Source organism: Antedon bifida, chromosome 6 (assembly GCF_963402885.1).
Source record: "Antedon bifida chromosome 6, ecAntBifi1.1, whole genome shotgun sequence".
Lineage (NCBI taxonomy): Eukaryota > Metazoa > Echinodermata > Crinoidea > Comatulida > Antedonidae > Antedon > Antedon bifida.
Genome location: NC_136231.1, coordinates 24,335,650 through 24,350,127, shown reverse-complemented (window position 1 = coordinate 24,350,127; position 14,478 = coordinate 24,335,650). Strand labels below are relative to the sequence as shown.

Sequence of the window (14,478 nt, the reverse complement as noted above, 5' to 3'; positions counted from 1 at the left end):
AACTTTGTATTTCTATGTCCTGGACAAATTTCAAAGCGTATAATACTATTATTTCCTTTGTTTGCGGTCTGATTGTGGTCTGATTGTGGAATCGTGGAATGAACATAACCCGCTTCATATTGCAAATATTGAACTTTTATTATTAATTTGGATCACAATTCCAAAGTGAAACACAATAACCACTTCCTTTTCCACATAGTGGAATGTGAAACTTTACAATTAATCAACAATTCTTTGAAGAGGCAGACCCATGCCCTGGAATGACATCTCAAGACCTTTATGAAAAAACAAAGCAGATGGTATAAGCAACTCGTCATCACCCTCACATCCTTTTCATAACTTCCAAGCCATGATTGATATTGGGGAACATTTCCTCAAAACCATCTCTCTCAGAAGGTCAATTTTTATTTTAAATCTCTTCTAAAGATTTATATTTTACCAGGGTATTTTACATATAAATTTTATTATTTAATTAATTATATATATAAATTGTCTGTATTGTTCGGCGGGATGTTTGCACATTAGTGGTTTATACATTTTTGCACACTTGAGGGTGCCATGTTTGTACAAATGTGGTTGTTCGCACATTTGGAGGAAACATGTTTGCACAAAAATGTGGTTGTTTGCAAAAATGTGACTTTTTGCACATTTCACGGCTTTACAGACCCCCTAATCATCAGCTTTGTGTGGATGGACCACCCTTAATATTGTTGAAATGATTAAGTAAAATAAATAAACTTTAATCTAGTTAAGTCCAAGTACAGTATGAAGTGGCTATCGTATCCATTTATTGAATTGCAAAAAAGCATTCGGTTACTGTCTATCAAAGACAAGAGACTATTTCAGTTTTACATGAAACCAATCACAGTTCAGTAAACATCCCATCCATGAATATTGATTATATCTATAATGTACATTAAAAGTAAACATTACAAAGTGGATTATTCGAGTGTGGAAGCCAGAACCGAGAACAAACGTAAGTTAGAATAATATATTTCATCTAATTTAGAAAAATAGTATTCTACATATAACTTATTTTTTCTTTCTAGGATGAGATATTCTATAAAGGTAGCATCATTTTTAATTGCTAGTGTTATATTGTTGCATTCTCTTACACAAGGAAATTTCAATCATCGGGGTAAGTTACTTGTTAGCATTGTTTCATACTAAAGTTTTTGCCTTAGGTCCTTTGGAATTATTTCTGTAATAAAATTCCAAACATGGTGCATAAGCATGGCAAAAGTTTAAAAAGGTCCGTTAAAGAATATCTTTTATTAATGTATACCTCAGATGGTAACCTAATTAATTAAGATACTGTATTCTTTTTTTTTTTTTTCCATTTATATAATGTACGTAACGGCTAATTAAGATTAAGTGTTGTATTATTATTATTTATATAATGTAAAGAGGGACTACAGCGACAGGCCCATTGTGCCTTTTGTAGTCTCTCGACTATAATATTATATGCCAACCATTGTTATATGATATAATATTTTTGGTCAATTAATGTTTCTTGAATTGAATTGAATGATATTTTGTCTAGAATCACTGTAGAATGTGTAGAACAAAATGATTTCTCTCAAAATATACATGCTTTCAAGTTTCCGCTGTATTATGGCAATTATTATAGCAATAGATATTTCAATTACCTTTTAATACTGTGTCGCCAACCAGTACAAATAACATTGCGCTAAATAAATGCTTCTTGCAAAATGTAAGTATTAAGAAATTCCTCAAATGCACGATTGTTATAAATTTTCACTTTTATTTTGTCATTCTCCAAGGATTCACATTTAAAGCCACCAGAACAGAGGTCAACTTGTTTGATGACGAGCCTATTACTCTGACCTGCACTTGCGAAGTTAACGATTGTCTATATCCGCCATACATTACAGTAAGCGTTTAATATTATGACGATGATGGTGGTGATGACGATAATGATTATGATGAATAAAAGAACATAACTATATGGGAACAACTCTCTCACCCATTTGTAATTCACCATTATACATGTGAATTTGAGTGAAATTCGAGGGCATGTAAATCTTAGTATATATCTATGTATTTGTTGTAGTTTGTTGGTAACGGACCAAAGCCATGGTATGAAGGTACACAACAAGACAATTTAACAGATTATTCTGCACGGTTTACGTTTACTCCGAAGAAAAATAATGGTCGACTGGAGTTTAGTTGTAAAATTGGAGAATACAATGTTACAACCTTTATTGTGGCAACAGGTAAGAAGAATCTTTTGGCATAAAATACTTAGGGCTTACCGGGATAAACAGACAAGGATTTCATACTAAACTAATAAGGGGACTGTCCTTTAAATTATTTTCACATCATACCATTCTGTTCGCTTAACTGTAGAGTATATAAACAACAAAAAACATACGAGCTGCTGCTTAAACCTATTTCTATCTACCTTTATACAAAAAAAACCAAATCAATTTTATTTTTGAAATGTTGGTTTTAATTTGGGTCCAATTTTCTGTGCTTTGGACAGGTGCTGATCCGATTCCTGCTCAGGAAAGAGTCCGCCAAGACAATGTTGGTGTTGATGCCGAATTGGCATGTTCCCTTGATGTGACCTACGACGAAAGCACGGCAGTGTTTTTATTAACTCCTTCCAACCAAGAGATATCTCCACACCAGACTCTTAATAATGAATATAGATTCAAAAATGAATATAGATTCTACGTTGAAAATGCTGAACCTGGAGACTACACTTGTCGGGTGATCAGTGACACTGGATACGCCGATACAACATGGTACTTTAGGTTGAAAGGTTAGTACATTTGATTCCTGTACCTACTGTTTGAAAGAAAGAGGCAGAGTCAGAAAAATCACCTTTTAATATACGAGTGAGTTGTTTATATCAAACCCATGGTACTAATTACGAAAATAAAAACGAAACATCTAGAAGGAAGGCATTTTCCATCTATTTTCGTAATTTTTACTATTGGTTTGATATAACAATTTTTATACACATTGTTAATTGCAAACCAGATGAACATTTACAATCCTAAATTGTCTGTTGTCTGGTGGAGGATCGATTTTCACTACTACTAACCTAAGAAACAGAAACCTAACCTAAACAGTTTTTTTTTTTAATATTCTTTCTAAACATGTGAAATTATATCAATAGATCCTCCTACCCCGAGCATGGGACCAAGCGTAATCGAAAACAACAATCGTATTTTTCGACTTGACCTGCATATTCACAACTACACAGGAGATGGGCCAGTTCAATCTATCTACATTTACTATCGTCGGGAAAGTAATGAAGACTGGAAAGAGGACTACATCAGTAAAAATGACGCTGTCAATGGGTACAGGCTAGAAAATCTAACACCTCATGCAACATATGAGTTCAAGACACGATTTCGGCGTCCTACAGGCCCCAGTTTGGACAATTTAGCTATTGGAGAATTTAGTGAAATATCAACAATTACAATTAAGTGTAGTGGTATGTTTTCTGTTGCTGACCAACACATACAAATTACAGAAGCAACTGCTCGGCGGCTTTATTCTGATGGATGCCATCACCTTGCAAAAGCCTGCTGAATTTATTCCAATGCATGCAAACCTTAAGCTCTGTCTACACTATCAAACTTTATGTGACAAAAAATGGGATGTGCCCATATATGGACATGATGATGTCATATCACTATTATATTTGGGCATATCTCTACCATATTTGGGCACATCACACTTTTTTTGTTGAACTAGTTAGATAGTGCTTTATAAAAGTAGCTGGACTGAATTCTGATGCAAGCAAACTTCTCATCAATTTGATCAATTATCACCAATTATAATGATCAACATACTTTTCTAATTCCTAAGTACTATTCACTATTATTTCACCTCTTTCTATTCATTATTATTTCACGTCTTTCTATTTTGTAGCTCCTGCACATGCTCCGTCAATTATTCCTCCTCATCCTGATAAACATAGCCCTGACGAACACACAATTACAGTTGCCTGGACTGTAAGTAAAACATCAATTACAATCATAATGTTTTCTCTTTATCAGTTTCACTATTTAAATTTAGTATAAATTTTAGTTTAAAATATTGATTAATACTGCACTGTATCCTACAAATCTTAAATTGTAGAATATTGAGTTTGATTAGACAGTATAAACATCTTGAATTATTTGTTTTTTAATATAATAATTGTAATCAAATTTTGAACACCAAAACACAATTTATTCAATTCGTCATGTGAATATTTTGTTATAGATTATAACTAACAATATTAATAGAATCTTAAGGCCCAGTTCACTATCCTTTTTCTACTTTCAGTCACAATCTATTCACGTTTCTCATTTTTCTTGAAATATGCACGATAAAACATTGGGAAGAATTTTTTTTGTTTCTGTGCTTTTTAATATTATTTCCAATTTCAACCTCACTGTAATCAACTTCATTTTTATAGATGACATCATCAACTAATCCGCCTGATTACGATTATTTTAAAATAAAGTATCGAGAGTCAGGAGATGAAGACGAGACATTGTTTATAGCAGACCCGACCACTCAAGAGTATAATATAACTGGTCTTAGGCCTTATGAATCTTATACCGTCTACATGGTGGCAACAAACTGTGGGTTGGATGGCAGGGCATCTAGACAATATAACTACCGAGTTTCTCAAGGCCGTAAGTTTATAATTAGTTTTTCAATGTTCTATGTTTTGACATATGTATCGTATAGATGTATGAATTGAGCACAGCATTGTTATCACTTTGATCATACATCAGTAAACAATTAGGCTATAAGTGGGCCATAAACTATATATAATATATGCAATAATATCTTTGATTTTTTTTTTTTTCGGTGACAGCTCCAGGCAAAGTCGAAAATCTTATAGGCAAAGTTAACATAGATTGGAATACAAAACAGCCGTATATAATCGTATCATGGTCTAAACCTTTGCAAACTAACGGCGTTATTCAATCCTATAACGTGACAGTGGTTAGACGCACAGAAGACCCAGAGAAAACGACGTACATGGTTCACACTCTTTATAAGAAGATAGAGTTAAAATGGCATACAGAATATTTGATTTATGTCAGTGCACGTACGGCATCACCGAAACTTGGAGAGCAGAATATGCTTGTGAAATCAACACCACAAAGCAGTAAGTAAAATAACTCTAAAAGTTAAGTGAGAATCTCGTGAAAAATAACATAGACACACTAACTGACGGAAATATGTGTCTCTTGTTTGGTCTGACAACTTATGTGTAAGAAATATAGTTATATAAAAGTTAAGGAAGAAGGAATTGCCTGGGCCTCAGCTGAGAGTTATAATCTTGTGTTAACTAATGTAATTTTAATTACATACTATTTATTGAAATAGAATGAGTAATAGTAAAATGTACCAACTGATTTTGTTTCATATCTTAACTTAAATGTTCTGAATATTTTATTACAACTAACTTCAATCTTTTATACTGTATTGTACAATCACTTACAGGTCCTTCAGGTCCACCCATTAACATTCAACATCAATCAACAGAGAGCTTAATATCAGTGTCATGGGACAAACCACTAGAAGCGAATGGTGTCATCACACAATATGAGACTTGCTTATCATTCACTTCTGATATTTCTGATGACGCCAACTGTACAGTCAAACTTACCAGTGGTGTTACGTACAGTTCGTTACAACCAGACACCATTTACTTTATGAAAGTTCGTGCTTCTACCAAAGAAGGATATGGACCTTGGAGTTCTGTCATAAAAATGAGAACAACATCCATCACTGTCATAAAAATGAGAACAACATCCATCACAAGTATGACATGTATTTTTTTATGAATAAGCAAGATTTCCATTGACCTGGTCAGGGTTTATATTATCTTTTTTCCTAACAAATTCTTATACATATTGTTCAAAGGTCCGTACTGACGCCAACCTATTAAAATCCCAAAATTAAAAATATTGACACAAGTTGTTCTGACCTTTTGAGTACATACAAATCTTACAATTAGTTTAAGGTGGTGGAGCTTGATGGTTAATGTGCGTAATGGTTGGTTCTGTCTTCCCATATTATTGCAATTATGGGAGTCTTGTCGCTCGTTACTACAATGATAATGATGATCTTTAAAACATATTTGTACAAAGGTAGGATGTCTGAAAAATCTGAAAATTCTGGCTTAAACCTCAATCTCTAGATTATATTGTATATCTATTATCATTATTTATATTATTAAGTTAAAAATTATTTTCTATTCACACTTCTAGCAACTATCCAAACAACAGCACTGAAAAACGATGAGAGTGGTAGTATGCTTAATGCAGACCAGGATCCACAAAACAACAGCAATAATATGTTAGCACTAGCAGCTATCATCATACTTCTTTTTTTACTAGTGTGTGTTTTACTCGGTTTTGCTGCCATTGCTTGGTTAAAAAACAAATCACAGAATAGACAAAATCAAGCTGAACCATCGAGTTACCAAGAAGTAAGAATAAATGAATTTTATTTGATTTATTTTTTGATTAAAGTGTATTTCAAGTATAGTTAGACAGCCGTTTTTTTGTACGGTATCATGGCAACAGGCCTGGACTGCTGTTTGATTACAATGATTTGGCTTTTATGCTGTATTGCTGTATTTCAGGTTGTTCAACAGCGCACTGATAATGATACTGTTGTGGCCGAGCCTGAATCTACAAGCATTGTCCCAATGTCTTCACAACAAGAAAACGTTTTTGTGTTTCCCACACCTTCTACTTTATCACCAGAAGCTTTTCCTATGTCAACCATATCACATAGTTTGTCTATGGAAGCAGAAGTTTCTCCTCCACCGACATACTATCAAATACCCTGGAAGGACATGCTGCTGGAAACTGTAACACTTGCTGAAGGTACCTTTGGTCAAGTTAGGAGAGCAGTAATAATAATGAAAGATAACAGGACAGTTGAGGCTGCAGTTAAAATGCTAAAAGGTTAGTTGTATGCTTATTATAAACATGGATTTCAGAAATGAAGGTGTCAATAACCCTCTTTGCAGAAGAAAAAACAATATAAAGCAAAATGATGTTTTGTTTTATTTATTGCTTGTGTATAGTATCTCCAATATGTTGTCAGTGGTATTGAAATTATGTGATTTTTTAAGCATTATGCTTAACAGGATTCATACAAGGTTTTGAAACTACACAACTTCAACAGATTGGATTGGTAGAATATACTGTGATTATTTAACCTGAGCCGAAGCATTCACAAACTTTGCAATAACCCACCCTAGAAACACAATTGTCAACCAATATCATCTTTGCTTCTTTTTTTTTGCAGAAGATGCAAATGACAAAGATCAACAGGATTTCGTTGGAGAGCTGGATATAATGTGTAAAGTTGGATATCATCCAAATATTGTGAATCTTATTGGTGCTTGTGAATATGAAGGTATGGTGTATGTATGTGAATAATTAGCTACTAATTAACCAAATAAAGAAATAGGTAAATAATATTTTTTAATGAAACATTTCAATTTGTAAGTACACTGTAATATGTGATCATATTGAATATTTTTGGCAAATGTGAAGGGTTTTTGTTGCTTAAATGATGCTAGTGCATATTTTATACAATTTCTATTTCTCTGCTCATTATCTTTTCTTGAAGTATGCTATTAAGATATTTATTTTAGGTGTATTGTACGTTGCAACTGAATACGCTGAATATGGCAGTCTTTTGAACTACCTACTTAATAGCCGTTGTCTAGAAACTGTTCTCGCATTTACAAATAAAACCAACGTATCATCAACATTATCGACAAAAGATCTCCTTAAATTTGCGGCAGATGTTACTCTTGGCATGAAACATCTATCAGAAAAAGGAGTATGTATAGAATAAAAGAAAATTATATTTAAATACGGTGACCCAATCAGTCAAAAGAAGACATTCAAGCCAGTGTAGTGTAGTTTATATAATACCTATAATTACAATATATTTTGTGATTACAAAACTGACTGAATACAGTAGGTTCATCTATTACTAATTATTGTAATATTGAGTTAGTTGAGAATTTATTTAAGAATGTCAATAATAAATGACAATACACTATTTCTTTTTTTAGTGTATTCATCGGGATCTTGCCGCGAGAAACATTTTGCTTTGTGAAGGACCTGGGCTTACAATGGTGGCCAAAGTTGCAGACTTTGGGTTATCGAGGAGTGATGAAGTTTATGTTAAAATGACAGAAGTGAGTTTTTATGTGCCAAATTCAACATTCTAAAAAAAAAAAAAAAAAAACTGTGTGGTTTATTGTTCCTCTATATCTGTCAAATTCATACAAACAGTTTTTGTTGTAAACCAACGATTCCAGCCTACGAGCTGCATACTTCTTTTATGTAAAAAAAAGTAAATATATCGTCTATTTCTACAATAGTAGAAAAGTATTACTTTATTACCTCCGCCAAGGAGGTTATGTTTTCACCCCTGTATGTTTGTGTGTGTGTCTGTGAACAGCCTGGAGGCCACAGTTTTTATCAGATTCTCACCAAATTTGGCAACAATGATCTATGCCCCAAAAGCTCGGACGAGTTCGAATTTGAGGGGAAAAGGTCATAGGTCAAGGTCATAACTAACAAAAAACTATTTTACTGCCTAGAGACCACAGTTTTTATCCGATTCTCACCAAACTGAGCCACAATGATCAATGACACATTATATAATTGTGGTTAAATTTTGAAGGGTCAGGGTCAAAGATCAAGGTCCACAAAAAACTAAAAAAAAAGAAATAAAAAAATAATAAAAAAAAAAAACCTCAGTGGGACTTGAACCAGCGATCTCAACTATGAGAAGCTGGATACATAACCATTACACCACACTGTCATTCACAACTTTGTAGTGTGCAGTTAACATATTTACACTTAGAACTAATTAAAAAAAATGTAAAAAAAAAATATTCAGGGGGCATTTTATGTAGGGGAATTTTACAGTAGGCGGAGATTTGTACTCTCGAAGTACCCTCTAGTTTTTACTGTTTCTATAAATATACTTTATAAAATAGCCCATGAATATATTTGAATAGATTCAGCCTGAGATGTGGGAGGCCAACATTATGAACTTAATATTATATTTTGCCATTTCTACAACAGTTATTGTTTTGGTAGAAATGTTCTTAATAATTTGATCTGTTTATTTTTCAGGGGCGACTTCCTCTCAGGTGGATGGCTATAGAATCTATTGATTGCAGTGTATACACAACCAAGAGTGATGTGTAAGTGTACATTCAAAACTGTATTTTGTATTCAGTGGTGGTGTTTAATAAACATGAAAAATCATTATTTTTTTGTGATGTTTGGTCACACAAAAAGAATTATTAACATCTTGTAGATCATTAAACTTAGCTCATGGTACTTAAAAAAGCTCTCTTTATTTTGTTACAGATGGTCATTTGGAGTTCTTTTATGGGAAATTGTAACACTAGGTAAGTTTGGACTTAATTGGGAAAAGAAAACAAATTATCATTACCAGGAGTATAATGTAAAACATTTTTTTAAAGATATGACATTCAGGGAATGAAAGAAATGTGGAAATGTACGGTAACTTGGTCGTTAGGCTTGGCTACTAATCCAAGGTCATGTAGCCGGATTCACCAATCACACTTAAGTGAGATATTTCCCTTAAATATTAATTGTTTCACTTAAGTTAAATTGTATTCTTTTAGATTTTTGTTTTAAATTTTAAGGGTGTTTCCCTTAGCTTAAAATGTGAATGATCAATACGGTCACTGGTTCCAAATCCTGTCCAAAATCAGGATACCACTCCAACGCTGCTCCACTCAAAAATTTTAAAAACAACAACCAATAAGGACATTGAATAAAATGCGCTATCTCATATTTGTTTTAAAAAGATTATTTAAAAATAAAAACAGTTTGTAAAGTAAATTTGTATGGTAAACAAATTATTAGATTAATTAATATGTAACTGCAGGTAGAACACCTTATCCTGGTGTGACCTGCGCTGAACTGTACATGAAGTTGCCTGCCGGATACAGAATGAAGAAACCACCGAATTGTGATGATGAAATGTTAGTTAAATGTATTTGTATCTTTTAAAATTTAAAATCACACCCAAGAACGAAAAAACTATTTATTTATTTTTTAGTTTGTCCATTTTGTGCCACTAGACTACTACTAATCTTAGTGTTTGTCAAAAAACTAAATTTTTATTTCTATAGGCATACAATAATCAATTAATATTTTGATTTATTGAGTTTTACAGTGCATTTAAATTTGCAAATAATTGTAATATTAATTTATATTAATTCCCTCTGTTATCCCAGTTCACTACTGTACTCTGTCAGTAGTCCACATGTAATGTTTCTTTACTCTCACAGATTTTCTCATGTTTATCGATTATTGCTATTTTGTTTGTAGTTATGACATAATGAAACATTGTTGGCGACAGAGGACTAATGAACGACCAACTTTTGGTCAGTTAAATATTGCCCTCAATCGTCTCTTGAAGGAAAAAAAGGTAATTTTTTACTCAGATTTCATATGGTAGATGTTCCACTCCCTTATAGAATCTGGACGTGTTTTAAATTGTATTTTTAATTTGATTCCAGACATAATTTAGAGAACTGCAATATTTGAAATTTTCAATTATATTTTTTTTAACAGCCTTATCTAAATGTATAAATGGATCCAGATTTTGCAAACAGTTCCTCCAGTGGTATGGAATGACAGCAAAAAATTGTGTACGACGACTTGAAAAAAATTGCCAACCCAAATTCAACAGTGTAGTTGTGGCTTGGTGGTTATGATGCTTGGCTACCACTCCAAGGGTCCTGGGTTCAAGTCCCGTCACATGTCAGGATTTTTTCTAAGGACAAAATTACAACTCCACTCCCAAAGACTTGTAATAAGACTTTGTTTATGTAGAGTATCTTGTGTATATATGTTTGTCTTGTGAACCTCTGAGGGTCCCTAATGATCAGCAATTGCTGGATGGATCACCCTCAATAAATATGGTACAAAAAAAACAAAAAAAAACGTATGTGAATATGTACATCTCTATAGCATCATAAGTCCTAGTTCATATTTCATCACTGTTGAGGAAGATTTTTGCATATTCTAAATTGTAGATGATTTTTTTTTCGCTATTTTCCGCTGCAATATTTTGAAATTAATTGATCGTTTTTATAAAGTTCTATTGCAATATATACTATATTAGGCTTGTACTTGTTTTTGTATTATTCATTGCGTACATAAATATGGCTAATCAAATTAATTAAAAATAAGATACTTGTACTTGCTAATCAGAGAAGTGTGAAAGGAGTTCAAATAAGTAAAGTACTTTAAGCTTGACCCCAGTGTTTTTGTATTATTCATTGCGTACATAACTATAAATAATTAAAATTGCATCTACCATAGAGATATTATAGTGAACTATAATATCTCACTATAATATCTCTATGCATCTACAAATGATACTGTAAAACCTCAAAAAGAAGCCCATGGTCGTCGTCATTTTATAGGACTCTATATTACGGTATCTAATTTTTAAATTAGTTTAAAATAGTTATCGTGAGATGAGCGGCGTTTTTGTAAGAAATATTTCTTGTTTGGTTTGTTGGCTCATGGAAGAATGCGATCCTCTGATTGGTCCATTTATTGACTGGATCTCGTTAAAATTAAATTAATGAGAACTGCGTTAATATTTATGTTTTTTTGAATAATTAACATACTTAGACATAAGATATTTTTCGACCTATTAACATGATATTATTCGAGAAATATTCGACTTTACATAAATCATAATTTTCCTGAGAGAAAATTCGCCGTTGCGAAAGTTAATTAAGACTGGTACTTAAACATGGAATGTTACTTTTAATTTATAGCCAAGTAGTTAACTCTTGCCTTTTTCTCTTTCCTGAATATTTGGATAATTAATATAAAGTAAAGTCAGTCATATATTTGGGAAAAAGTGTCCATGGGTAATGTTTACTTCAGACATATTATTACTAATCAGTGGAGTCTCAAAACAGGTCTTTATAATCAAAGATTCAACTTATACGGTATCTATTTTTAGTCAGTATTATATCACTTGATTTATCCATCTGGTCTGGTAGATTTTGATTTCGCTATTGACCATTTTATTACAACTAAACAACAACTGTTACAACTTTGATCAACTAACCCGTCTATCAGTTATAATTACTGGTAAAAACAAGGCTAATTAAATTCAATGAAATATGAAATATAGATAATATGGAACATTTTAAAAGAAATAGTTATAGTAATGACGTCACAATTCGCTGATATTATAATTTTATATTAATAAACTGAAGTTACATCAAAGTGATCTCTGTTCCGGTGACCGGATCCGTTAAGCTATGTCCTATTCGCTTGGATGGTCTGGTATGTTATTGTTCAGTTTACTAACGTTAACGATAATAGCTTTACCTTTCCTTTAATTTTCTGCGAATATGTAAAAATATATAAAATGCGGTAAGTTGATTCATCATTTATTTTAATTTTAAGAAGTTATATTGTAAATCATACCTAGATAACATTTGAAATGTTATACTCAACTTTTTTTCTCCGAGTTTAACATGTCAGTGTCTCTCTACGTAACAATAGTTGTACCCGGAGAAGTACCATAAGTCATAACTTAGATTTTGTATTAGTCTTAGATTATTTGATTTTGAGTTCATAATTTACTAGGATTAGGCCTATATTATTATAAATTCATTTGAAAAAAAAAAACATGATAGGCCTAATAAGATGTGCTTTCGGGCCACAGAAATGGTTAAATGTCATTTTCACTAAATTGGTTAAAATAGGCTTAGGCCTACTCATCAATTTTTCTTGTCCCAATTTTTTCCCCTGTTTTGAATTGATGTAGGCCTACGTATTTTTCCCTTTTTATCTGTATTGCATGTAATATCTCAATTTAAATAATGTAGTCCGAATTCATTTCAATTTTTATATTTTGTAAATATTTGTGAGTTGTTTCGATCCAGGCTAGGATTTCTATTCAGTAGGCCTACCGGTATTTCAGAGGGTTTGTGTATTTTTTTTTAAGCATATAATTCAGCTTGCTGCAAAATGGTTTTGTAATAATAAACTATTAAAGATTAAACATACTATTTTTAGAAGACGTCATGCCGGTATAATGTTGAACATCAGGTTAATTATAGATAGGCCTAGTGGTTAAAAGGAAAAAGTAGAAAATAACTTTAATAGGCCTTAGACAAACTTCCTGCGAAAAGCACTTGACATTTAATAACCTTTGAAATGGATTTTAGGTAAATCGAGGATTTCGAACAATGAATGAAATAAATTTATATAGGCCTACTAAAAATAAGGGTCTATGGTAAACCTGCCGAATAGTCTTCACAGGAATCTAAATTGTTCCCTTTTTTGTGCATGGTATTAACCACAATTTCCTTCCTTTCCTAAAACTTTACGATGCATAATTATGTAAATAAGCCATTAAAGATGCCGAATAAAAAAACCATCGGTCTAAAAAAAGATGACAAATGATAATTATTAGTTATTTCTCAACTCACTTACAAACTTCCCGCAAGCTATTAAAAAAAAAAAATATTATTAAAAAAAAAAAATTATTATTAAAGATAATTCTTGGAGGCAGCAGCAGCTAGGTACGTCTTGAAAAGAAATAAGGCGTCTGATAGCACAGTATTAATATTATTAAAGATGCTTATTTCTCTCCTAATCTTCTCATTTACATAGAATACAAACTCTGAGAACATTTTCATTTTCAATCGAAAAAAAAAGGTTACGAATTTATAATAGGCCATTATCATTATTACATTACCAGAGTTATCACGAGGGTCATTGCATTAAAACACATTTTGTCATCTATATTTCTAATTAATTTATGAAGAGTAGGCCAGTAGGCCTAAATATGGGATATTCCCTTCCATTTTAATATGGACACGCATGATTAAATACCCAGGGAGGAGAAAATGGAAAAGCGATTCTGTTTCATGGATGGAGAAAGTATCTCATGTGGTTGATTACTCCATGCGTGACGAACGACGTTGTGCAGCAAACATATCATCGGCAACTCGTTCATTTAACAAGAAAAAATGGTAGGTAATGAAAATTATTACCATATTAAATTGTATACCATAGGGAAACGTCGTACTTAATTTGTACCTTTCATTGAGAATCTATTGTGCCACCACGAACGAAGACCAAGCTTGGCACACCGAGTGAGTTAACCTACTTGTTTATAAAATGTTTTTATTTCCGGTATAAAGCTATTTTATGAAAAAACTTATTACAGCATGGAGGTTTACCGCCATGGTTACAGTAAATGTCACAGATCGTGAGATTAAATTTAATGGGAAACTATATACAAACTGTCAAGTAGATACTTTCGTAGTTCGATACTGAATAGTTGTCTATTTTTATCACAGACACACTTTACTCATGTGCCATTGGCATTAATTGTTTACATAAGTTTTTGATAATGTTGTATAATGTA

At 32.3% G+C, this 14,478-nt stretch overlaps 2 protein-coding genes across 2 annotated transcripts; both read left to right on the top strand.

Annotated features, from left to right (window-relative positions):
* The first annotated feature begins 992 nt into the window (after positions 1-992).
* Positions 993-6,908, top strand: LOC144845743 (tyrosine-protein phosphatase Lar-like). The gene is made up of 12 exons (XM_078703172.1): positions 993-1,138; positions 1,785-1,894; positions 2,075-2,237; positions 2,507-2,788; positions 3,149-3,469; positions 3,910-3,992; positions 4,442-4,664; positions 4,850-5,146; positions 5,485-5,805; positions 6,255-6,475; positions 6,632-6,785; positions 6,898-6,908. The coding sequence occupies exons 1-12, from the start codon at positions 1,051-1,053 to the stop codon at positions 6,906-6,908; spliced, it is 2,274 nt and encodes a 757-aa protein (XP_078559298.1). The 5' UTR covers positions 993-1,050.
* Positions 6,877-11,382, top strand: LOC144844565 (tyrosine-protein kinase receptor Tie-1-like). Its single transcript, XM_078701534.1, has 9 exons — positions 6,877-6,959; positions 7,306-7,416; positions 7,658-7,848; positions 8,087-8,212; positions 9,162-9,232; positions 9,402-9,442; positions 9,949-10,045; positions 10,395-10,494; positions 10,641-11,382. Exons 1-9 carry the CDS (start codon positions 6,914-6,916, stop codon positions 10,656-10,658), a joined length of 801 nt encoding a protein of 266 aa, XP_078557660.1. The 5' UTR covers positions 6,877-6,913; the 3' UTR covers positions 10,659-11,382.
* Positions 11,383-14,478: the final 3,096 nt, after the last annotated feature.

Excerpts from the sequence above, each read along its gene's own strand:
- LOC144845743 (XM_078703172.1), top strand. The coding sequence starts at position 1,051 with ATGAGATATTCTATAAAGGTAGCATCATTTTTAATTGCTAGTGTTATA. Across the intron at positions 1,895-2,074 it reads TATATCCGCCATACATTACA|TTTGTTGGTAACGGACCAAA; the intron begins GTAAGCGTTTAA and ends TATTTGTTGTAG. Across the intron at positions 3,470-3,909 it reads AATTACAATTAAGTGTAGTG|CTCCTGCACATGCTCCGTCA; the intron begins GTATGTTTTCTG and ends TCTATTTTGTAG.
- LOC144844565 (XM_078701534.1), top strand. The coding sequence starts at position 6,914 with ATGAAAGATAACAGGACAGTTGAGGCTGCAGTTAAAATGCTAAAAG. Across the intron at positions 7,417-7,657 it reads TGGTGCTTGTGAATATGAAG|GTGTATTGTACGTTGCAACT; the intron begins GTATGGTGTATG and ends TATTTATTTTAG. Across the intron at positions 9,443-9,948 it reads ATGGGAAATTGTAACACTAG|GTAGAACACCTTATCCTGGT; the intron begins GTAAGTTTGGAC and ends ATGTAACTGCAG.